The sequence below is a fragment of the Biomphalaria glabrata genome, chromosome 3, assembly GCF_947242115.1.
Source record: "Biomphalaria glabrata chromosome 3, xgBioGlab47.1, whole genome shotgun sequence".
NCBI classification, from domain to species: domain Eukaryota; kingdom Metazoa; phylum Mollusca; class Gastropoda; family Planorbidae; genus Biomphalaria; species Biomphalaria glabrata.
Genome location: NC_074713.1, coordinates 43,210,256 through 43,236,521, shown reverse-complemented (window position 1 = coordinate 43,236,521; position 26,266 = coordinate 43,210,256). Strand labels below are relative to the sequence as shown.

General features: G+C 38.5%; 1 protein-coding gene across 1 annotated transcript; it reads right to left on the bottom strand.

Annotated features, from left to right (window-relative positions):
- Window positions 1-2,907: 2,907 nt before the first annotated feature.
- On the bottom strand, window positions 2,908-6,951 carry LOC106063755 (uncharacterized). Its single transcript, XM_013222213.2, has 2 exons — window positions 6,691-6,951; window positions 2,908-5,848 (listed from the first exon to the last, which is right to left on the bottom strand). Exon 2 carries the CDS (start codon window positions 5,817-5,819, stop codon window positions 4,089-4,091), a length of 1,731 nt encoding a protein of 576 aa, XP_013077667.2. The 5' UTR covers window positions 5,820-5,848; window positions 6,691-6,951; the 3' UTR covers window positions 2,908-4,088.
- Window positions 6,952-26,266: the final 19,315 nt, after the last annotated feature.

The following is a 26,266-nucleotide window of genomic DNA, read 5'->3' as shown; positions in this document are numbered from 1 at the left end:
TTGTGTGCACTTTAAGCACGACAGAATCCAAGGTCTAGGAACATTGTGTGTACTTTTAGCACGACAGAATCCAAGGTCTAGGAACATTGTGTGTACTTTTAGCACGACAGAATCCAAGGTCTAGGAACATTGTGTGTACTTTTAGCACGACAGAATCCAAGGTCTAGGAACAGTGTGTGCACTTTTAGCACGACAGAATCCAAGGTCTAGGAACATTGTGTGCACTTTTAGCACGACAGAATCCAAGGTCTAGGAACATTGTGTGCACTTTTAGCACGACAGAATCCAAGGTCTAGGAACATTGTGTGCACTTTTAGCACGACAGAATCCAAGGTCTAGGAACATTGTGTGTACTTTTAGCACGACAGAATCCAAGGTCTAGGAACATTGTGTGCACTTTTAGCACGACAGAATCCAAGGTCTAGGAACATTGTGTGCACTTTTAGCACGACAGAATCCAAGGTCTAGGAACATTGTGTGCACTTTTAGCACGACAGAATCCAAGGTCTAGGAACATTGTGTGTACTTTTAGCACGACAGAATCCAAGGTCTAGGAACATTGTGTGCACTTTTAGCACGACAGAATCCAAGGTCTAGGAACATTGTGTGTACTTTTAGCACGACAGAATCCAAGGTCTAGGAACATTGTGTGTACTTTTAGCACGACAGAATCCAAGGTCTAGGAACATTGTGTGCACTTTTAGCACGACAGAATCCAAGGTCTAGGAACATTGTGTGCACTTTTAGCACGACAGAATCCAAGGTTTGAATTTCTTCCGTTCACAGCACAAAATAAGTTCCAAATGTAGAGAAAGCTGTCAAGTGTCCGCTTCAAACTTATTTCAACACTATGGGACAACTCACGTGTGGTAATAGATGAAATGTGTTACAAGAATTTACTGTCACGCATTGAGATATTGTTAAGATTAAAGTTCTTTTCTTTTTTCTTTTAGTTGGCAACAGTGACGTTCAACTTGGCGACCTTGACCTTGGTTTAGTTGATCGTGAACATCTCTAGTCCTTGAATTTGTTCGAAGTCGATTTTTTAAAAAGAGGACAACGAATCCGCTGAATTCTATCATTATTAATGAAGAAACATTCTATCCAAGTAAATAATCAACCTGAAATCGACTTTGTCACCATAACGAATGTACACTTGAGTTTGTTTGTTCTTTTCTATGCATATTTAGATCATTCGACAGATAATAACACAACACTCTTAAGTGTTACTTTCAGTATGAAGAGCAGGTATATAGGTCTGTGCTATGACGTAGTACTAATACTATGAAAGAGAGAGTGGGCGGGACAGAGAGAGAGAGAGAGAGAGAGAGAGAGAGAGAGAGAGAGAGAGGGAAAGAGAGTGTGATCATATTTAGTACCATTTAGTGTATGAATATTAATAATAAAGTGCCATATCATTCCGCAACATAATCTATGGCTGAATTAATCCGTATTTGAATATTTATAATTTGTCTAAGATAATAAAACACACATTTAAGAGTTATGACACGAGGTTTGTCTTTGATGTTTTTAATTTTTACATTAATAACCCAATTGTATTCTGTCGCCAATCAAGTGAAATCTAATTGACAGCAGACATATAAGTCTTATGAACAAAATACTGTATTGATAAGCAGCAGCGATGTAAGTAAAAAAATTATAGTGCAAAATTTAACAGTTGAAATCACACCAAAGGAATAGAGGAGTCGCATTACTAAAGTTTTATATAGGGTAGACAACTCAGTAAATTATGCAGAATATAAAGCACTATAAAAGTTATCTTTCCATAATCTGAACAAATTGATTTTAGATGAAACAAATTCAACATTAAGAAGCCAGAATCTCAATGCCCGATGAAGGTGGTAGATCTAGACCAGATGTGTTGCTTACTATACTTCATTGTTAAAAAAGAAAAAACCCAGCGAATTCAAGTTTAAAAACACAACTGATCATAATCATATTTGTTTATGCCAGTTTAAAAAAAAAAACATTGCAAAAATTTCCCCCAAGTAACTGACTCTTCCGTCAGAGTGAAAAGTGAAAAAAAAAGTGAATCCTTTATTTTGACAACTTTTCATTGTCCTATGGAGCTGAAATTGTGTGGATCAACTCGTGCTGAGTGACTACACATTTTAGTGACCTTTCAGAAAGACTACGTCAGTTATTTTTCAATTGCAGTTGATTCTTGACAATCCGACACTTTGTAATCCGACACACTCATTAATCCGAAGGGGAGAAGATGTTTACATCAGCATGCATGTTTTAGAGTTGAAAAACATTCCAGAAATAGTCACGTGACAGACTGTTTGCTTCGAAAGAAATAAAAGACTTTAAAATAACCGTACGTAAATTTATGGCATTAATGTTTTGTAGTAGGCCTGCGTATATTTCTAGAATGTAGGCAGACTTCAGTTGTAATAAAGTACATTATGTGAAAACTGAAACCAGATTTCGAAATTTTTAGATTTATCATTGTTTTCTTTTTCGTCTATTGTCCATTGTATAACCTCGATAGTCTAAGTGAATATGTTTTTACATAACAAATAAATCGACAGTTTTACTGGAAACACTTTACAGCTAGCCTTTGGTATCTGACTTTTTGGTGAACTAGCTGGAACTAAACTATTCCGATAGAACAATTCAACCACGTAGACGTCATCAGCACAACAGTAGTCCTACTATCAAAATAAAGATATGTAAAACCATATCGCGGATTGACTCGGATAATAGTTTGATTTACCCTTGTAGATTATTTGAACGTAAAGTAAGATTTGGATTTAATTTTATTTTGTCTGTTAGTATTAAGTTACTTGTTTCGTGATCTCGTGTTTGTGTTGAACTTCACAGCAAAGAAAAATTTACATTCTATGTAAATGGTTAATGTAAGAAAGACAACTCAACAAAATATCAGTAATAAAAAAAATTAAAGTTATCTTTCTTTAATGAAACAAACTGTATTCTTCTATTTTTGTTCCCATATTCACTTTAAACAAGTTAAAAACACAACGCCCGATGAAGGCGGTAGATCTAAAACAAAATTGTCGCTTACGATAATTGAGAATATTATTAAAGAGAAAAAGAAATAAAACAGCAAATATAAGTTTAAAAACATAGCTGATCATAATCTGTAGCATCATTTATATGTCGGTGAATTTTTTCTTTCAGCAGACGGCTGGTCCCATTACTAGTCTACAACCAAAAGGAATGCCAACTGTATTAGTATTCTATTGCAATGTTTCCTTTTCATTGCACATTGATGAATTAATCACATGACTTGTACTAGTCTCTAGACACATTCATGAATCATCACAAATAACAAGATAATCTTATACTATCCAACTGTAATCACAGTCAAAATCCACCAAGCGTGTCGATGTAATCAATGTATAACACTTTCTTTTTAGGTGGGTCCATACGAACTCTCTTTCAGGTTTTTCTTATAAATTAGATTTATACAATTTCTTAATTATTCGATAATTGTTAAAGCAGTAACAATATTTCCTTTTTAATTAAAATGCGAGACCAAAAGCCTGCTGTCAGAGGAAGGACTCACTCAATCAAAAGAAGCAGTAAATACCTTGACCTAACACAGTCACTCGGAATATATTGTGTATCGTATCGTATCGTATCCTTGTGAACAGTTTAGCTAACAAACAGAGAGTCTCCTAGTTTGTTATGGTTACAACTTACAATGGCATTGGGTGGTGAATACGTCATTGCACTTAATAAAGTTAAATTGAGGATCCAAATTTTGCCTCAGTTTTAGTGAAGAGCTAGGAACACTTTAAAAAAAACAACATTTTGAACCCTCACAAATAAATGATAAAAAGCTTGAACGCACACTATAAACACAAAAGTAGAGACTTAACATGAAGTTTCAAACTTATTGACTTATTCCGCTTACTGTCTTCACTTGTATTTCTAGTTCTGAAATTAACTTTTTTTCAACAGTCTAACAAGAACGTAAACTTTCTATTGGAAAGATCCCAACTTATTTTGAACTACCTTGGCTATTTGTTTATCAATATTAGAAAATGACTGTTGTTTCTGGAAATGTAATCATGTTTGGTTTCTTATACAATTAAGATTCACAGTTTCTCTTTCAGGGGAGACCCTACCGCCATTTCCCGCCTTCTGACAGTGATAAACGTCATCCTCTTCCTCCACAGATTGAGTTTCTCCTCCCGATTCCTGTCTTCCTCCTTCCACTGCTTGACCACGCTCCTGACGTCATGCATGGTGTGAAGGGATCTCGCAGCCCGGAGGGAATTACCTGCGTTAATTGGGTCATTGAAGTTGCTAGACATAGGCGCGGACCTGACCAGCTTACATTTAGCTCTGGATACTTTAGAAGACTTGAATTTATCGATTTTGGCTGGGTTTGTTTGGGATGATGTCTGGGTCATATCTGGGTTTTCTTTAATTGGTGTAAACAGCCTGCTTAGGTTTTCACTGGTCGATAAAACGACACTCTCTGGGTTTCCCGGTGTTGAAACTGATCTGTCCTGTGTTTTATTGATTGAAGAAAAGATCGTATCTGGGTTTATTTTGTTTAACGTTTTGCCAGAAATACAAACCTTTTTTAAAGAGCTCGATATTTGGTCTTCGTCAGAATTCCTTTCCATTACTGGCTTTGAACAAAGTTTTGAGTTTTTACTTAGATCTAGTTTTTTGTGGCTTATGTTTCGAGTTTCGGTGACTTCATTCGCGGAGCTTGTTAAATCGGACGTGACGTCAAGGACTGTTACGTCATTTTTAACGTCATCTACTTCCGGCGTTGTTCTCGAAGAAATGTCTAGAAGGTCAGAAGCAGACGAGAACGAAGTACGACGTGGAGGTCTTAGCCTCTGTAGCTGCTGCTTGTGCTGTAAAGTTTGTGACCTAGGCGTCACCTCACTGTCATCGTCACGGCCAGCGCGATCTCGTTTGGTTTCATCTGCGACCTTAAACTGAAGGTCATCGCAAAATTTATAATTGGTCAGCTGAACACGGTACAGTCGTGCCCTCCTATCTCGCGCTTGTGTCAGAACTTCTCTGACCGATCGCCGCCTGCGTCCTTGACCCAAGATGTCCCTCTGAATAGCGACCAAGTTGTTCACCTTCAGTTCTGACGCCAGGGTCGGTGTCTTGTAGGTCGTTCTCTGTTTGGCGACCACAAGACGTTCTCGGTCGTTGTTCTCCAGGCTACTTCCTATGAACGGCGTCAGGATGTACTCTTCATTGGCGTTGAGAAGCTGAGCGCGGATCTGACCCCGAGTCAGGCGAGAGAAGGTCTTAGCGTTCACCCGAATGACTCTGTTCTTGGATAGATTCAAACTGCTTGGCTCAATTCTGCCGTCGTATTCTTTGTATTGCCTTCTGGGGAGAGATAACTCTTCCTTTCGTAGGCTATCACTCCCACGGGTTATCTTTTGTTGTTTTGATTGTGTTGCTCTATCTTGCAGTATCCCGCGGCTGTATTTAGTGACGTCTTTGGCGTCAGCAGCATAATCTTTAGCTTCATCAGTATCACCAAACTCGGCATCTCTGGCGGTATTGGTGTGCGGCGTCGAAGCAGACACGGCAGTGGCTTCAATTCTTGGAGTTTGTGAAGTCTTCAGCAGCTGCCGAAGTTTCAACTCCTCCTTGATGTGCTCTGCCAGGGTCATAGTGAACTGGTCATAGATGTTGGAGCAGACGGCCTGGTATTGCTGTTGGCTGACTGACGACTTCACCGTTCCGCCCTGGAAGACAGTGATGTCCAGTCCGAAATCTTTGGACAGATCTCCGTTCTCAAACAATGGCGATTTGCATCTTTTGTTGTCAAGCACAGTCGCCATGGTAACTTGATCATCAAAGAGTCATAAACCTAAATAGATTAAGATATATATATAGTGAAGAATTAAATTTGATCTTTAACTCAATTTAACAGTAAAACATATTTAGAAACACATACACTTTTACAATTTCACGTTAGCCTGAGTTATTGAGTTATTGCCCTTTATTAGTAAATATTTAGCTCCAGGGGTATGTTTTAATACGTAGATTTTTGTCAATATAAATCTTTCAATATAAAATGTAGTTGTGTAGTGATTTTTTTTTTACAATATTTCTAAGTCACTCCTTCATAGAACCTGGATCCAGGTACCTGGACAGATGATCTCAAAAAACGACTCTAAAGATTTTCCTAGACATGTAACAGTTGATGTAGATCTCTGCGAACAGAATGGCTAGCGTGTTGGCCACAAGAAAAGGGGGGGGGGGGGAACATCTAGTTTCACGTTATCATTTTTTAAGTAAAAAAAAAAATAAATTTAAATTTGGCTAGTGAACTATAACTAGAATTCTAGGTCTAGATCCAAAATCCATGTGTTCATCTAGCCTTGCTTTTTAATTAGAAAATTAAACTCTGCTATTACATTGGTTTTCCTGGCTGACCCAGGCAACCCGTTCCATGCTCTAATGGAACTATGGAAGAATGTGCCTTTATCTTTATGTCTTTCTGAATATTTCATTAGATTTTTTTTTTTTTTGTATGTGAAAGTTATGGTTTAACAAATTAAATTACGTCTAAAATGTTTCTTTGCTAAATAATAAAGATATCAGACAATGTTGGACTGCTTTTTGAATGATAAGTTTAACAGTTTAACAAATAAGAGCTTTGAACCAAGATTTTTTTTTTAATTAATAGATATAGAAAAACAAAATTACCTGATTAAATTTGTGTGTGTAACAATACTTCTATATAATGCAGCATCCCAAACTGAGGTCTTCTGTGGCGTACAGACGTGAGTAAAACACACGCTAAACTTGTTCTATTTACACATATACAGTAACCAGGTCTAACGCAACGCTTATTTCTGAGCTGCACCATATTATGGTTGGCAGACATGCACGACCAAAGACTACAGCCAGTACCGTGAACCTTTTGAAGTACACATATGCACGCACTCTGGCACACTTTATGGTCTTCTGAAGCCAAATGTCTTTTTTTGTTTTGGCCAGACAATTTGCATGTGTGTGTTCACAAAGTTATTTCAACGTTACAAAACAATCGTTAGGTGGTGATGTGTTTTCTTGGTTAGAATTTATTTTTTAAAGAAATAATTGGGTGACGTAAAACTCGCAATCTTTTTTTTTTATTTAATGTTTGGCTTTTGATGCGAACTCTCGTACAAAATCTGGCACACCCACAAAAGACAAAAACCAAGTAATGTTATCACGCGAGGGTTAAACCTCTGTAATGGCATTATTACTGCAGTCGTGAAAATAACAACTTTATAATTACTCTTTCTGTAGAAATAAAGGAGGGAGCATGTTATTAGAGTCACTGTTTGGTCACGTGACAACAAAACGTCACCCAGCCCACTTCTCGCTAGCTCGAACATGCACACACACACCAAATAGTCTAGAAAAAAAAATCCAGATTGCAGCGTTATAACAAGAAGTATAATATACACAAGTTCAATGTCAATTTTTTTTTTTAAATCGCCTTTATATTAAACTAGTCGACCGGCGGCGTAGCATTCGCCGGCATTAGGCCACTGCAACCTATGCGACCGCACTGGACCGCGCACTTTCATAGGACCCGCACTTTCATAGGACCCGCGCTAATTCAAGGTGTATAAATTATTAAATTAATCCATTTTATAACTTAAAACACATTTCCGGCGCCCTCCTGTCGATTTGCTAGGACTCCTGGAAATCTCCCAAAATTGCAAAAGATTCGAAAAAGTCCTTAAAATAAACGGAATATATAGAAAAAAAAATCATTTTAGGGTGTCATTCAATATGGAAAACGCCAATCCTAGGCGCGATAAATAAAAACGGCATTATGCATTAGCCGTAATTGCGTAATCTGGTTAAAGAAGCTTCTCGCGACTTAAACTATGAAGAATTACTTGAGGTCAATAATTCTCAAATTCGCAAAGATTGAAACATTTGGTAATTCTTGCTATTGAGCGTGATCTATGTAGGAAACAGAATTATTATGATATACTGTATGACTTCGCTACACGCAAGGTTCGTTAAGTAATTCTGTACGTAGTAAAGAATGAATAAAATGCAAAGACGAATTTATTTTGTAATAGAAACTCTTAAATTTCACTTATTATCCGCTTCCCTACCCAAACTTGGCCCAGCAAAAACCGTTTCGCATCAATGGGTAAGTCCGGCCCTGCTATTTAGTGACGGGTTAATATACATAGTAGATTACTTGTTCTCTTTCCATGACTTCTTGGTCACAATGGTTAGGTCCGGCGCTGCTATTTAGTATTTGTAAAATGTTTGTTTGTAAAATGTTTTACATGTTTCGGATGTTCCTTCAGAGTTGAAGATAGTTTACTTCCTAGTCCAAACCTCCCGCAGGACGAAGGGGGTGGGAGCGGTCAGGGTTTGATAAATCCGAACGACAGTCCAGCGCGCAAACCGCACGACCAGGCAGCCATCCGTAGCGACGGGGTAAAAATACCTGTTCTCACCCCCCCCCCCTCTTTTTTTACGTGAGGTAGAAAAAAAAAGAGTGATCTTTCTTGGTTACAACGGTCAGTGTAGAACGGGACACTGCTCTGTTGGTGCTGATTTTGCCTGGTTCCGGCCAAATTTTGATGCCCGTTGCCGACACTGTGGAGAGTCGGTGGAAACAGTGGCGCATCTCTTGCAAGAGTGTTCGCAGCTATGACAGCTGTGGGGTAGTTTGTCCGCAGAGTCACTTGACCTGTATGGGAGCTTAAAGGCACTACGCCTAACAGCAGAGTTTCTCGCCAAGGCTCTACGGGAGGACTGATTCTTCCAGCCTTGTCACCAATTAGAGTTTACCTCAAGGGGGGGTTTCACAACTGTCCGGCCCTGCTATTTTCTGAAACTTGTTCTCCCCCCCCCCTCTTGTTTTTTCGTGGGATGACTATCCGCAGAAATAAAAGAGTGATTTTTCCTTTACTTCTTGATCGTCCAAACTCTTCAGCGAAGGCTCGTAAAGTAATTCTGTACGTAGTAAAGAATTAAAAAATGCATGGACGAATTTATTTTCTAATACAAACTCTTCAATTTCACTTATTATCCGCTTCCCTACCCAAACTTGCCCCCGAGAAATCCGTTTCACATAGGGCCCCACAATGGTTAAATTCGGCACTGCTATTTACATGTATATATATATATATATATATATATATATATATATATATATATATATGTCACAGATGCCATTATAGATTTATTTGTATATTTCACATTTAAAAGTTTATGTGTAAATAGAAATATAAACCCTTGACTGAGCCTCAGGAATTACCCCACAAATCTAGATCCTTGACAGCGCCTCAGGTTTTACCCGAGACGTAATTACAATGTTGCAAATCTATTGGTTGATTTGAAAATAAATAAAGACATTTTTTAAAAAGAGTTAGCGCCAGAGAATTGACGAGAGAGAAAGAACGCCAGTCGATAAAAGAATTACCTAGAAGACAGTCGCGTATTCTAAGAGCTCTGATTTAAAGCCTTTGTAATATTATTTGTGCTTGTTGATCTTTAACTTGTACATAAACTGTACTTACGTTTTATATTCAAATAAAGTTCCAGAGTTGTGTTTTAACAAAGAATCTTTTATTGTGAATCTTAGATCGTCATTTATTCAACTATTTTAATTCAAGTAAAATCCCCGGCATCACAACACACGTTGTGACAATATATATATATATAGATTAGATTACTTGTTCTCTTTTTATGACTTCTCGGTCACAATGGTTAAGTCCGTCGCTGCTGTTTTCTGTTTGTAAAATGTTTTACATGTTTCGGATGTTCCTTCAGAGTTAAAGATAGTTTACTTCCTAGTCCAAACTTCCCACAGGACAAAGGGGGATGGGAGCGGGCAGGGTTTGATAAATTTAAACGACAGTCCAGCGCGCAGGCAGCCATCCGTAGTGTGAATTCAACTCTTGTTTTTTCGTGGGGTGACTATCCGCAGAAATAAGAGAGTGATCTTTCCTTTACTTCTTCTCTTCCAAACTCTTGAGGGAAGAAGAGAATTATATAAATAGATGAATTGAGAGGGATTATCGTCACGAGTCGCCGGCTGTGTTTGTTTGTCGGAATACGCTTTTAGGGGGATAGCACCGTTCAATCTCTGCGTATCTCATTATTGCAAGATCCATCTCCCTTTACCTTTAGTATATTCTCATTATGAAACAAAATTCTATAATTTCAAATAATTGATGAACTAATTGGTTCTTGTTTGATTGACTCGTGTGTTGTCATCGACAACGATTGATAGATTTAGTTTCAACTTGATCCGAGTAAGGGAAGTGGGAGAAATAATGTGTACAAGATTTTGACCAGACAGACAGACGGATAATAGCAAAGGCTAACGAGAAAACGTTTATTCTGAAGAAAACTGCAGGGGAATGGTGCCAAAAAAAAAAGTTATCAAAGTAAAGATAACTCATTAAATTTAGTGACTCAATCTTCCTGAATAGGCGTTAAGTAGTGTCTTTATAATTATCTTCCCTGATTCAGTGATCTTAGATGTGCTTCTTAAATTCACGAATTAAAACATGAAAACTCCAAATTATTAAACCGCACTGCACACGTCTTGTTTGAATATTATACTAACATAGTCATTCTGTAACTACAGCACCATTTGGGGCTAAAATCTGTTGTTTTGTCTTTTTTTGGGGGGGTGGGGGGGTGGGGGGTGGGGGTGGGGGTGGAGAGACATTTGTACTGCAGACTATGGTACATGAAGAGTTAACTTGAACTTGAATAGTTTTCCCCATCGATACCTGATTGGAGCGCTTGATTATATTACAAAAGAAACTAAGATGGGTCTATTTGTTCTCACATCTCAAGCAGCATGGTATTTATTTACAATAACTCAAATAGGTTGAAAATAAATTTTACTTTTTCAGCCTGTTTGTAATGGGGGAAAAAACGCAATATTTTATGCAGTTAGTTTATTCAATTAACTCAATTATTTAAAATTATTTTGACAAGAAAGAGTAGGTCATATGTTTAGTCTCTGGTTGGCGAGGCCATGATTGTGTATGATAAGGTTAGACCTAACCTGAATAAGTACTGCAAGGTGTAATGTGGCCCTGACTAGGTGCCGCAAGGTAAGCAGAAAATAAATAACTTTCTCATAAACGAAACATACCAGCCTGTCAAACTAGGTCAACTTCCTTGATGCAATGGGTCTCTGTATGTGTCTCTTCTTTGTGGTAATAGGTCTGTCTTGTGGCAATTGGTATCTTCCTTGAGGCAATAGATGTGTCTTGTGGCAATGGGTCTCTTCCTTGAGGCAATAGATCTGTCTTGTGGCAATGGGTCTCTTCCTTGAGGCAATAGGTCTGTCTTGTGGCAATGGATCTCTTCCATGTGGTAATAGGTCTGTCTTGTGGCAACGGGTCTCTTCCTTGAGGCAATAGGTCTGTCTTGTGGCAATGGATCTCTTCCTTGAGGCAATAGGTCTTGCGGCAGGTCTCTGTCTTGCGGCAATGGGTCTGTCTTGTGGAAACGGGTCTCTTCCTTGAGGCAATAGGTCTGTCTTGTGGCAATGGATCTCTTCCTTGAGGCAATAGGTCTTGCGGCAGGTCTCTGTCTTGCGGCAATGGGTCTCTTCCTTGAGGCAATAGGTCTTGCGGCAGGTCTCTGTCTTGTGGCAATAACTCCATTATACAAATTAAAACAAAATATTTAAGAAAATTATTTTAAAATTGTCTTTGTTCCAGCCTGGACTCAAACCCCTCAGCCCGATGTAGGAGCCAGAGCTACATTGTGTAATTATATATTTATTTATTGGTACTTTCATTATTTAGACTTCCAGATCTAGATCTAGACTTTTGATTTAGCATTCTAGGTCTAGTCTATATATAAATCTAGATCTACTTCTAGAATTTAGATGTCCTCCATATTAGATTGACGTGCAGATTTAAACAACGATAGATAGTCTATAAATAAACTGAAAGTCACTTTACATTTAATAAACAACTCAGTTATCGGTACGCAACGGCTGACTACGTCATTTATTTTACTTTTATTATAGCCAAATTTAAATTTATTATTTTATTTTTTTTACTTTGAAATGTTATTACGGTCAAAGTTTTCCCCGAGTGGCCAACAAGCTAGTTTTTCTTATCTCAGCGATATGCATCAACTGTTGAAATTCATTTCTAGGAAAATCGTTTGAGCCGTTTTTGAGATCCGCACACACTCCAGGTTCTATGACTCTGACTTGAATAGAGGTATTGTAAAAAAAATATGGGAAAAAAGATCAGTCTGTAAACCTTCTAATGCTGACTGTAAGGAAATAGGAATTGTTCTGGCACGATGAGGAATCAGCTATTTGTTTCGTCAATAGGGGAAGTTTTGACTTAGAGACAATGCCGCGATAAATGAAAACTAGGCTAGGAAGAAAAGCAAATGTAAGCAGACGACTTTTGACGGCCTTAGAGAGAGAGGAGATTTCTATGAATGTAGAGAGTTAGTTTGACGACATTCGACGGTTCCCTTTGTTATTTTTTTAAACTTATTCGACATTCACTATCAGCGTGGACTAATTTATATTGTCGGCCGGAGTTATTGGATTTCATTATTTAAGTGTTACCTCCGTGTGACCTAGCAGCATTGGACACGTCATTATCAAACACCAGTCTCCATTTGAATCAGGGCCTGAGAGGTTCAAATCTTCGATTGCTAAAGTCGTGGACAGAAAGCCTGCAGTTTTGCGTAGTGCGTGTATGTCACCATAGAGGTCATGACCTGTCGAGATCAGCATGTCTGGGCAAGTCGAACATAAATATGAATAATGAAAAGAAAGAAAAAGAAGAAAAAGAAAGAAAGAGATGAAAAGAAAGAAAATAGACGAAGCAAGAAAAAAAAAGAAAGAAATGGAGAAAGAAAGAAAGAGAATAGACGAATTAAAAAAGAAAGAGAGAAAGAAAGAGAAAGAAAGAGAATAAACAAAGTAAGAAAGAAAGAAAGAAAGAAAGAGAATAGACGAAGTAAGAAAGGAAGAAAGAAAGTTACAAAAAAGAAAGAAAGAGAAAGAAAGAAAGAGAAAGAAAGAAAGAGAAAGAAAGAAAGAGAAAGAAAGAAAGAGAGGAAGAAAGAGAGGAAGAAAGAAAAAAAAGAAAGAAAGAGAAAGAAAGAAAAATAATGGACGAAGAAAAAAAGGAAAGAAAGAAAGAAAAAAAAGAGAGAAAGAAAGAAAGAGAATGGACGAAGTAAGAAAGAAAGAGAGAAAGAAAGAAAGAAAGAGAGAAAGAACAAGAGGAAGAAAGACAAAAAAGAAAGAAAGAAAGAAAAAGAAAGAGAAAGAAAGAAAGAAAGAGAAATGAAGATTATGGACGAAGAAAGAAAGAAAGAAAGAAAGAAAGAGAAAGAAAGAAAGAGAAAGAAAAAAAGAGAGAAAGAAAGGAAGGAAGTAAGAAAGAAAGAAAGGAAGAAAGAAAGAAAGAAAGAAAGAAATGGAGTAAGAAAGAAAGAGAATAGACGAATTAAGAAAGAAAGAGAGAAAGAAAGAAAGAAAGAGAGAAAGAGAAAGAAAGAGAATAAACACAGTAAGAAAGAAAGAAAGAAAGAAAGAAAGAGAATACACGAAGTAAGAAAGGAAGAAAGAAAGAAAGAAAGTTACAAAAAAGAAAGAAAGAAAGAGAAAGAAAGAAAGAGAAAGAAAGAAAGAGAAAGAAAGAAAGAGAGGAAGAAAGAGAGGAAGAAAGAAAAAAAAGAAAGAAAGAGAAAGAAAGAAAAATAATGGACGAAGAAAAAAAGGAAAGAAAGAAAGAAAAAAAAGAGAGAAAGAAAGAAAGAGAATGGACGAAGTAAGAAAGAAAGAGAGAAAGAAAGAAAGAAAGAGAGAAAGAACAAGAGGAAGAAAGACAAAAAAGAAAGAAAGAAAGAAAAAGAAAAGAGAAAGAAAGAAAGAAAGAGAAATGAAGATAATGGACGAAGAAAGAAAGAAAGAAAGAAAGAAAGAAAGAGAAAGAAAGAAAGAGAAAGAAAAAAAAGAGAGAAAGAAAGGAAGGAAGTAAGAAAGAAAGAAAGGAAGAAAGAAAGAAAGAAATGGAGTAAGAAAGAAAGAGAATAGACGAATTAAGAAAGAAAGAGAGAAAGAAAGAAAGAAAGAGAGAAAGAGAAAGAAAGAGAATAAACACAGTAAGAAAGGAAGAAAGAAAGAAAGTTACAAAAAAGAAAGAAAGAGAAAGAAAGAAAGAGAGAAAGAAAGAGAGGAAGAAAGAAAGAAAAAAGAAACAAAGAAAGAAAGAGAAAGAAAGAGAAAGAAAGAAAAATAATGGACGAAGAAAAAAAGGAAAGAAAGAAAGAAAGAAAAAAAAGAGAGAAAGAAAGAAAGAGAATGGACGAAGTAAGAAAGAAAGAAAGGAAGGAAGAAAGAAAGAAAGAAAGAAAGAAAGAAAGAAAAAAGAATAAAAAGAGAGAATGAAAGAAAGAGAGAAAGAAAGAAACAGAGAATGAAAGAAAAGAAAAAGAAGAGAGAAAGGCAGATAAAAGAGAATGAAAAAAGAAATGAAAGAGAGAAAGTAAGAAAGGAGAGGCTGCATTGTTGCACTATCGTTGCTGTATCAGGTCAATGTGATTGTATTGATGAGCCCTGACAGCACAAGTCACTCCCAGCTTGCTGACACTGAAGTGATATTGAGCACAGGATAAGAACTGCCATACAAAATGGAGTAATTAAGAACAAGGTCACCCAAAGTTTCCCCCCCCCTTTCCCTTTCACTTTCACACATTCGACTCTATACTTTCAAGAATTCAGGAGTCTCAAGACATTGTAAAGGAAAAAAAACACAACATTTGAATTAGTTTGTTCCCGTTAACAAGTTTTACCAAGAGACATACAAGTTCAAGGTTGAAATCCAAAAGTAAAGGTCAATAAGATGAACTTTTTAAAAAAACTCTTTTAAACATTTTCATTTTGTCTTTTAGTTGGGTTCACTGTCGCCGTCTCTGACTTCACTTTCTCTAAGGTTCACTGTCGCCGTCTCTGTCTTCACTTTTCTCTAAGGTTCACTGTCGCCGTCTCTGTCTTCACTTTTCTCTAAGGTTCACTGTCGCCGTCTCTGTCTTCACTTTCTCTAAGGTTCACTGTCGCCGTCTGTCTTCACTTTTCTCTAAGGTTCACTGTCGCCGTCTCTGTCTTCACTTTTCTCTAAGGTTCACTGTCGCCGTCTCTGTTTTCACTTTTCTCTAAGGTTCACTGTCGCCGTCTCTGTCTTCACTTTTCTCTAAGGTTCACTGTCGCCGTCTCTGTCTTCACTTTTCTCTAAGGTTCACTGTCGCCGTCTCTGTCTTCACTTTTCTCTAAGGTTCACTGTCGCCGTCTCTGTCTTCACTTTTCTCTAAGGTTCACTGTCGCCGTCTCTGTCTTCACTTTTCTCTAAGGTTCACTGTCGCCGTCTCTGTTTTCACTTTTCTCTAAGGTTCACTGTCGCCGTCTCTGTCTTCACTTTTCTCTAAGGTTCACTGACGCCGCCTCTGTCTTCACTTTCTCTAAGGTTCACTGTCGCAACCTCTGTCTTCACTTTTCTCTAAGGTTCACTGTCGCAACCTCTGTCTTCACTTTTCTCTAAGGTTCACTTTCGCAACCTCTGTCTTCACTTTTCTCTAAGGTTCACTTTCGCAACCTCTATCTTCACTTTTCTCTAAGGTTCACTGTCGCCGTCTCTGTCTTCACTTTTCTCTAAGGTTCACTGTCGCCGCCTCTGTCTTCAATTTTCTCTAAGGTTCACTGTCGCAACCTCTGTCTTCACTTTTCTCTAAGGTTCACTGTCGCAACCTCTGTCTTCACTTTTCTCTAAGGTTCACTGTCGCAACCTCTGTCTTCACTTTTCTCTAAGGTTCACTGTCGACGCCTATTTCTTCATTTTTTTCTCTAAGGTTCACAGACCATGTTGTTCACTAGCCTTCATAGAACGGTTGCCTTCACAGTCACTGGAACGACCCTTACACGGATTCTCAACTTCTTGACCAAACAAACCACACTGAGAACCTAATCTGAACCCGGGACCATCGATAAGTCCGAAGACAGTCCAGCGCGCAAACCGCACGGTCAGGCAGCCTTGCTGTCCTACATCTAATTAGCATAAAACTATAATTTTTGTCTACAGCGATGGAATTTCAGCAATCTTTAGTCATGTTTCTTACAGACACTCAAACTCTGTTTCTTAGTACTTGTAGCTGGATGAATTACACAAAAACGAAATACAGAGAAATTATTAACATTTGAATCAGTTTCTGGTGTAAACAAGATTTTGATACGATTAGGATTGCGCTTGCGACGTCAGGGCTGAGTTTCACACATAAATGGCTTCCTTCTATACATAGGATCTAATTCAAAGGAGCAGCGCGCTGTGTGGATGCCGCGTGAATGTGATGACGAGAACATTGGATGACGTCAATGAAAGCAGACGATACTCATGCTTGCTATATATTTATGGATTTCTTAGTAGAAAACAGAAAGTTCTTATAAGTCTGTACCGCCGTCTCTTACAGAAGACATTTTGACAACGATCTTTCAAAGAAAAGGCAAAATTTAAACAAATGAATACAGGGCAATGAAAAATAATTCATTTCACATCACAATTTTAGAAGCCCTGATTGAACACACATTTACACACACACACACACAGAAAAACACTCCCCCACACACACTCACATTTTCTCCTCTTCTCCGAACACTTCCTCGAGTGCATCTTGACACTTAAGTTGAATAAACACACAAAAATAAAAGAGAGTAAAAACTAACAAGGTCTGAGTCCCCCCCCCCCCCTCAACTCTTGTCGTTAGTTGAAGCCAATGTCAGCATGCTTATTCCCTTTTCTTTCAGACCTTGCTCCACCCCTTCTCTCACGGCGTTCTCTACGTCCAGGGAATCATTCATCCACATGTCTTGCTGGGACAATTCTAGTGACACAATGACTCTATAAGTACCAGGGCTTGGAGCGCAAAGAACGTTTTGATCACTAAGTTTTAGTAAATGTCTCTTTCTCTTGTAATCCAGTATCTCTTTCTCTTGTAATCCAGTATCTCTATCTCTGTAGTCCAGTGTCTCTATCTCTGTAGTCCAGTGTCTCTATCTCTGTAGTCCAGTGTCTCTATCTCTGTAGTCCAGTATCTCTATCTCTCTAGTCCAGTATCTCTATCTCTGTAGTCCAGTATCTCTATCTCTGTAATCCAGTATCTCTATCTCTCTAGTCCAGTATCTCTATCTCTGTAGTCCAGTATCTCTATCTCTGTAGTCCTGTGTCTCTCTCTCTTGTAATCCAGTATCTCTATCTCTGTAATCCAGTATCTCTATCTCTGTAATCCAGTGTCTCTGTCTCTGTAGTCCAGTATCTCTATCTCTGTAGTCCAGTGTCTCTGTCTCTGTAATCCAGTGTCTCTATCTCTTTAATCCAGTATCTCTATCTCTGTAATCCAGTATCTCTATCTCTGTAATCCAGTGTCTCTGTCTCTGTAATCCAGTATCTCTATCTCTGTAATCCAGTATCTCTATCTCTGTAGTCCAGTATCTCTATCTCTGTAATCCAGTGTCTCTATCTCTGTAGTCCAGTATTTCTATCTCTGTAGTCCTGTGTCTCTATCTCTGTAGTCCTGTGTCTCTATCTCTCTAGTCCAGTATCTCTATCTCTGTAGTCCTGTGTCTCTGTCTCTGTAATCCAGTATCTCTGTCTCTGTAATCCAGTGTCTCTATCTCTGTAGTCCTGTGTCTCTGTCTCTGTAATCCAGTATCTCTATCTCTGTAGTCCAGTGTCTCTGTCTCTGTAATCCAGTATCTCTATCTCTGTAGTCCAGTGTCTCTATCTCTGTAGTCCAGTATCTCTATCTCTGTAGTCCAGTGTCTCTGTCTCTGTAGTCCAGTGTCTCTTTCTCTTGTAATCCAGTATCTCTATCTCTGTAGTCCAGTATCTCTATCTCTGTAGTCCAGTATCTCTATCTCTGTAGTCCAGTGTCTCTGTCTCTGTAGTCCAGTATCTCTATCTCTGTAGTCCAGTGTCTCTGTCTCTGTAGTCCAGTGTCTCTTTCTCTTGTAATCCAGTATCTCTATCTCTGTAGTCCAGTGTCTCTATCTCTGTAGTCCAGTATCTCTATCTCTGTAGTCCAGTGTCTCTGTCTCTGTAGTCCAGTATCTCTATCTCTGTAGTCCAGTATCTCTATCTCTGTAGTCCAGTGTCTCTGTCTCTGTAGTCCAGTATCTCTATCTCTGTAGTCCAGTGTCTCTATCTCTGTAGTCCAGTGTCTCTTTCTCTTGTAATCCAGTATCTCTATCTCTGTAGTCCAGTGTCTCTATCTCTGTAGTCCAGTATCTCTATCTCTGTAGTTCTGTGTCTCTTTCTCTTGTAATCCAGTATCTCTATCTCTGTAGTCCAGTGTTTCTATCTCTGTAGTCCAGTGTCTCTTTCTCTTGTAATCCAGTATCTCTATCTCTGTAGTCCAGTGTCTCTGTCTCTGTAGTCCAGTGTCTCTCTCTCTTGTAATCCAGTATCTCTATCTCTGTAATCCAGTGTCTCTGTCTCTGTAGTCCAGTGTCACTCTCTCTTGTAATCCAGTGTCTCTATCTCTGTAGTCCTGTGTCTCTTTCTCTTGTAATCCAGTATCTCTATCTCTGTAGTCCAGTGTTTCTATCTCTGTAGTCCAGTATCTCTATCTCTGTAGTCCAGTGTCTCTTTCTCTTGTAATCCAGTATCTCTATCTCTGTAGTCCAGTGTCTCTGTCTCTGTAGTCCAGTGTCTCTCTCTCTTGTAATCCAGTATCTCTATCTCTGTAATCCAGTATCTCTGTCTCTGTAATCCAGTGTCTCTATCTCTGTAGTCCTGTGTCTCTGTCTCTGTAATCCAGTATCTCTATCTCTGTAGTCCAGTGTCTCTGTCTCTGTAATCCAGTATCTCTATCTCTGTAGTCCAGTGTCTCTTTCTCTTGTAATCCAGTATCTCTATCTCTGTAGTCCAGTGTCTCTGTCTCTGTAGTCCAGTGTCTCTTTCTCTTGTAATCCAGTATCTCTATCTCTGTAGTCCAGTGTCTCTATCTCTGTAGTCCAGTATCTCTATCTCTGTAATCCAGTATCTCTATCTCTCTAGTCCAGTATCTCTATCTCTGTAGTCCAGTATCTCTATCTCTGTAGTCCAGTATCTCTATCTCTGTAGTCCTTTGTCTCTGTCTCTGTAGTCCAGTGTCTCTGTCTCTTTAGTCCTGTGTCTCTGTCTCTGTAGTCCTGTGTCTCTGTCTCTGTAGTCCAGTGTCTCTATCTCTGTAGTCCTGTGTCTCTGTCTCTGTAATCCAGTGTCTCTATCTCTGTAGTCCAGTATCTCTATTTCTGTAGTCCTGTGTCTCTGTCTCTGTAGTCCTGTGTCTCTGTCTCTGTAATCCAGTATCTCTATCTCTTGTAATCCAGTATCTCTTTCTCTTGTAATCCAGTATCTCTATCTCTGTAGTCCAGTGTCTCTGTCTCTGTAGTTCAGTGTCTCTATCTCTGTAGTTCAGTGTCTCTATCTCTGTAGTCGTGTCTCGATCTTTGCAGTCCAGTGTCTCTATCTCTCTCACTCTCTCTCTCTTTAGTCCAGTGTCTCTGTCTCTGTGGTCCAGTGTCTCTGTCTCTGTAGTTCAGTGTCTCTATCTCTGTAGTTCAGTGTCTCTATCTCTGTAGTTCAGTGTCTCTATCTCTGTAGTCGTGTCTCGATCTTTGCAGTCCAGTGTCTCTATCTCTCTCACTCTCTCTCTCTTTAGTCCAGTGTCTCTGTCTCTGTGGTCCAGTGTCTCTTTCTCTGTAGTTCAGTGTCTCTATCTCTGTAGTCCAGTGTCTCTATCTATTTAGTCCAGTGTCTCTATCTCTGTAGTCCAGTGTCTCTATCTCAGTAGTCCAGCGTCTCAGTCTCTGTAGTCCAGTGTCTCTGCCTCAGTAGTTTAGTAGTAACCAGCATTATTTGTGTGTGTGTGTGTGTGTTTTGAGTAACTAAATTATTTGAAACAAGAAAAATATAACATGATGACATCTTTGGTGGGGCACATCTTAGGTTACCTTCTAGGTAGTGACATCTTTGGTGGGGCACATCTTAGGTTACCTTCTAGGTAGTGACATCTTTGATGACATCTTTGGTGTGGCACATCTAAGGTTACCTCCTAGGTAGTGACATCTTTGATGACATCTTTGGTGTGGCACATCTAAGGTTACCTTCTAGGTAGTGACATCTTTGATGACATCTTTGGTGGGGCACATCTTAGGTTACCTTCTAGGTAGTGACATCTTTGATGACATCTTTGGTGGGGCACATCTTAGGTTACCTTCTAGGTAGTGACATCTTTGAAGACATCTTTGGTGTGGCACATCTAAGGTTACCTTCTAGGTAGTGACATCTTTGATGACATCTTTGGTGGGGCACATCTTGGGTTACCTTCTAGGTAGTGACATCTTTGATGACATCTTTGGTGTGGCACATCTAAGATTACCTTCTATGTAGTGACATCTCAGACAGACCGCATGCTACACTACTTTCAAGAAGAACATAAAGACCTATATGTTTAAAACTGTTTTTTAGATTAGTTTGTCATTTTAACTCTAGTGTTTATGTTTGCAATGTTATCACAGCACCCGGAGATTACATTTTGCTTGTTAAAAGCGCTGTATACATGAAATTATTATTATTATTATTATCTTTGATGACATCTTTGATGGGACACATCGTAGTTGATATCTTCAGTTTTGAATCTTTTTTTATATCTATGTTGGAGAAAATCTTATGTTCCACTCTGGCTGTTACGGACTAGGTAGTGACATCTTTAATTAATGACATCTTTGGTGGAACACATTTTAGGTTAATTCCAAGGTAGTGACATCTTTGATGACATCTTTGCTGGCGCACATCTTAAGTTATATCCTATGTATTGATATCTATGGTGAATGTTATCTAAGATTACATCCTTGGTAGTGATTTCTTCGGTGACATCTGTAATGGTTTCAAAGTTTTTTCATCTGATGTGTTTAAATGTAAAATAGCGCTAAACAAAATCAATTGGTAAACATATTTCTAATCGCACAGATTTAATGTTGTTGGTCTAGAACTATTACAAACTTATTACATGACTGAACCAAACTAATCGATACAATCACACTTCGTATAAGCTTTGTTTTTTTTACCTTCAAAGTATTTATAGTTTTTCTTGTTTTTATAAGTCTAAAGCATCGTCTACGTAATTGTGTTGTATTCATCAATGGTGTCAGAAGAAGTCATTGACAAGAAATTGTATGTTTGTCTCTTTCGTTCAGTTCAATGAATGTACTAAACAACAGTTAACTAGCTGGACTGACATTTGTTGTAAGATCAACTTACAAGAGCACGGAACTAAAGAGTGTATCCTAGTCCTACTCTGCAGATAAACGCACAGACTAGCGATCCAATCTGAATGCTGTAGAGACTTTAAACATGAGCTTCTGAGAAATAGAGACTATTAAGAGATGACAATTTCATTATGTTTTTAGAGGTATCTACGTAATATCTACATAACATCCACATAACAAGCACATAACATTTTACATAACATCCATATAACATCCACATGAAATGTGGAGAGCCTCTAAACATATATATACCAAACATTCATCACCTTCAAGACAAGAATCTTGCTATTTGAGTGAGGGTACTTGTGTGTGGGAGAGTGTGTGATAGACTGTGTGTGAGACTGTGTGAGAGACTGTGTGAGACTGTGTGAGAGACTGTGTGTGAGAGACTGTGTGAGAGAGTGTGAGAGACTGTGTGAGAGTGTGTGTGTGTGAGTGTGTGAGAGACTATGTGCGAGACTGTATAAGAGACTGTGTGAGAGACTGTGAGAGAGTGTGTGAGAGACTGTGTGAGAGACTGTGTGAGAGACTGAGTAAGTGAGTGTGAGAGACTGTGTGAGAGACTGTCAGAGACTGTGTGAGAGACTGTGTGAGAGAATGTGTGAGAGTGTGTGATAGACTGTGTAAGAGACTGTGTTAGAGTGTGTGTGAGAGTGTGTGAGAGACTGTGTGAGAGACTGTGTGAGAGACTGTGTGAGAGACTGTGTGAGATACTGTGTGATAGACTGAGTAAGTGAGTGTGTGAGAGTATGTGAGAGAGTGTCAGAGACTGTGTGAGAGTGTGTGAGAAACTGTGTGAGAGAGAGTGTGAGAGACTGTGTGAGAGACTGAGTAAGTGAGTGTGTGAGACTGTGTGAGAGACTGTGTGAGAGACTGTCAGAGACTGTGTGAGAGAGTGTGAGAGAATGTGTGAGAGTGTGTGATAGACTGTGTAAGAGACTGTGTGAGAGTGTGTGTGAGAGTGTGTGAGAGACTGTGTGAGAGACTGTGAGAGACTGTGTGAGAGACTGTGTGAGAGACTGTGTGAGAGACTGAGTAAGTGAGTGTGTGAGAAACTGTGTGAGAGAGAGAGTGTGAGAGACTGTGTGAGAGAGAGTGTGAGAGACTGTGTGAGAGAGTCTCTGCAGGCAATGTTTTAAGAAATAACTTTTTTTTATTATATGGTCGTGATATGCGCGCGTGTGTATGTGCGTGTGTGTGTGTGTTCGACTCTTTAGTTTCATTTTGTTTGTAGTTTTGGCTGAGCGCAAGTTCCAGTTTTATACAAAATCAATAATTTCGGTTTGAATGAATTGAATTTTGTATCTAATTGTGCAAGAACAAGTGTATGTCTTTCGGTTCGTTTGTTTGTTGATGTGTTCAACCATCTTTTACAAAGTTTATTATAAAACATTCCGTCTGTCTGTCTGTCTGTCTGTCTAGGTGGAAATTTTTAAACTTTATTTCTCCCATTTCCCATTCTCGGATCTAGTTGAAATTGTGTACAGCTATTCATTGTCAATGGTAAAACACAAATCAATCAAAAGAATTAATCAATTATTAATCAATTTGTCGTTATTAGGTCGTTCGCTAAAATTTTTTAAATAACAATAGTCTTCACATTCAACTATCCCGTAGTCTGTTGGACCGTTGGGGCACCACACAAGATCTGTCAACCGTCTTTCTCCATTCCTCTCTGTCCTTTGCCTTGGATAGAATTTCGTTCACTGACAGGTCTACCCATTCTTTGATGTTGTCTTCCCATCGCTTTCTATCTCTTCCTCTTCTTCTTCCTGGTACAGTTCCCTGAAGGAAGGTCTTTACTAGTCCTGAGGACCTTGTGTTGTGGCCATAGAATTTAGATTTGCGTTTTTTGTTGTTTTTTTACAGTGGTTAGCAGGTCATCGAGAGGTTCAATCGCTGAACTAATCCTGTTATTATCTCTTCATTCGTGATCCGGCCTTTGTTAGTGACACTTAATATCCTTGTGTAGCACCAGAGTGCCATTGCTAGGATCCTCTTATCGAGATCTGTAGGCAGCGTCCAAAATTCGCATACATATAAGAATGTGGCCGTGACCAGGGAGCGCATCAGCCTGATTATAGTGTCGAGGGCTATGCCTTTGTCGCTCCAGATTTTTTTTTTGAGTTTTGCAAGAGCTGCTGTAGACTGTGTAATTCTGGCCAGTAGTTCAGGTTTGGTTCATTCGTCTGAAATAATACCTCCATGATATTTAAAGCTACTGACACTTATCAGCTTATCACCTCCAATGCTGATGCCCCTTGTTGGCTATTGGTCATAATTTGTGTTTTTTCAGCATTGATTTGCATACCATATGCTGCAGAAGTCTTGTCTACGCGCAGCACCAAGTTAGCTAGTTCTTCTTCTGTCCCTGCCAGACTATCTTTGTCGTCTGCAAAGCACAAGTTAGTCATTTTTCTTCCTCCAATGCTTACAGAACCTTCTTTGCCCTTGAGAGCATCTTCCATTATCCTTTCAAGATGTTGAAAAGAGTTGGTAGAGTAGTCAGCCTTGTCTCACTCTAATTGTGGTTTTAAAACCAGTCCTCAATGTCTCCTTCTATTTTAATAAATTCTTCAAAAGCTCAGTGGCTAGATTAGAACGTAAGCTTTCCATCTTTTCCATCCAACTTTAAAAAAAAAATAGCTTTTGAAAAGGCAGCCACGAAACCTTCTCCCATATACCCCCTCCCCCCTCCCCTTAACTGGCCCACAAAAGTGATTGGACCATAGCGCACAGAGTATGCTGTTAGCATTGAAGTTGCGCCAAACGAAAACAATTCATACAAATATTTCCACCCAGACAGACAATAAATTCCACCCAGACAGACAATAAATTCCACCCAGACAGACAATAAATTCCACCCAGGCAGACAATAAATTCCACCCAGACAAACAATTAATTCCACCCAGACATACAATAAATTCCACCCAGTCAGACAATAAATTACACCCAGACAGACAATAAATTCCACCCAGACAGACAATAAATTCCACCCAGACAGACAATAAATTCCACCGAGACAGACAATAAATTCCACCCAGACAGACAGTAAATTCCACCCATACAGACAGTAAATTCCACCCAGACAGACAGTAAATTCCACCCAGACAGACAATAAATTCCACCCATACAGACAGTAAATTCCACCCATACAGACAGTAAATTCCACCCAGACAGACAGTAAATTCCACCCATACAGACAGTAAATTCCACCCAGACAGACAGAGTGAATTGATCTACGCTTTGTAAATATTAATTACATGTGTTTATGTGTCTGTGTGTGTATGTGAAAGAAAGATGGGGTCAGAGAAACAGAGTGAAAAAGAAAAGAGAGAGGGAAGTATTACATGTTTATGATCATATTGTATTTGCCATGTGTTTGCCTCAAGGAAACATTATGTAGACATAGTTTATTCTAATTCAGCCTAAACCATACATCGTCTATCTAGTGTTCGACACAGCAGCGTAGCAAGAGGTGGGCCATCTGGTTCACTTATGGGGCTACACTCTTTTCTTTTTGCCTTTTCTAAAGACGCACACACTTCCAGGAGAAATTAAGCACAAAACTAATGAAATAAACTAAGGGTCGAAAGCAAGGTAGGTTTGATTTGAGCATTCAATAGATACCATACACTGTGTCCGATTGTTTTACATTCAATATATAAGACACCGGTCACACAAAACAAATTGACAAAAACTCTTTGTTCCTTTGGCAATTAAATCGTTGAACAATATAGAACTGTTCTAAATTTCACAATGTTCAAGAGACACTGGGCTATGAACGTATATCTTGTCTGCTATTGTACAAATTGTTTGCTCTAATCATGTATTGCTTTTTTATAATGCACAATTGTAAAACAAATTTCCTCACAGATAATAAAAATAATTATTATTATTATTACTACTACTATTATTATGTTAGAAACGAACGAGTATTCATTCTCTGGCACTGCGAGGGTTGAGTTTCGCAAAAGAGAAAACCAAATTGTGGTTTGTAAAATAAGATTCCCGGTCATTTTATCCCCGGTTACTACATGAAATGATCGGGGATGAGATGACCGGGGATGAAATGACCAAAGATGAAATGAGCATGGATGAAGTGACCTGGGCAGAAAAGACCAATCACCGCTTAATACTTAGGTTTTCAAGATTAAATCATTTTCAAACTTTCTAATTCCTATTTTTTTTCTTGACGTGCAAAATGTGTCCTCGTGACATATGTAGGCTAGTTACTATTTTTAATTCCTTATTCCACAGAAACTGACTGTCTCTTGAAGTCTTTCTAATATTCCCTGTCTCAAGTGTCTTGTCTTTCAATTCCAACCATTTATTTACACTTCCGTCATAGTCCAAATGGGAATCATTTATTTTGACACATTTCCTTCTCCTATCAAGCTGACATTTCGGCACATACACTCGCGCAGCGTGACAACACATTTTATTCAGATTTTACAACCATCACTCTATTGATTATTAATTTTAAAAAAAATTATATTTACCGTTTAAGTCCAGTGTTTCGTCTATGGAACTCAGGGTAACTAACAACTGCATTATATTTTTCTCCTAATTAAGCATCAGTTATACCAAAGGTGCATATGGCCGCCCCCATCCGTAACTAAGCCACGATCTTTCTATTAATTAGAATTGTTACATAAAGAATAATGAATGTTTTGTTTACTTTATTGTTTCAACATAATGTATGAAGTGATGTTAAACAATCATTCTATATTACCTATTAACTCATTCCGTTTTACCACACGCAAAGAGACGTAACACACCCCTAAAGACACACCCCATTGGCTTTGCACTCTAAAAACTTCCACAAGATTTGGGCTCTCCCATGCTGGAGTTTACTAAAAGGGCAAGCTTTTGGGTTCGTGTTTGTGTGGGTGTGTGTGTGTAAACTAGTGCGTCAGTATGACCAGTATGCTATTTTTACAGAAAGGA

What these genes read in the sequence shown, in the direction of transcription:
- LOC106063755 (XM_013222213.2), bottom strand. Translation starts at nt 5,819, where the DNA reads ATGGCGACTGTGCTTGACAACAAAAGATGCAAATCGCCATTGTTTGAG.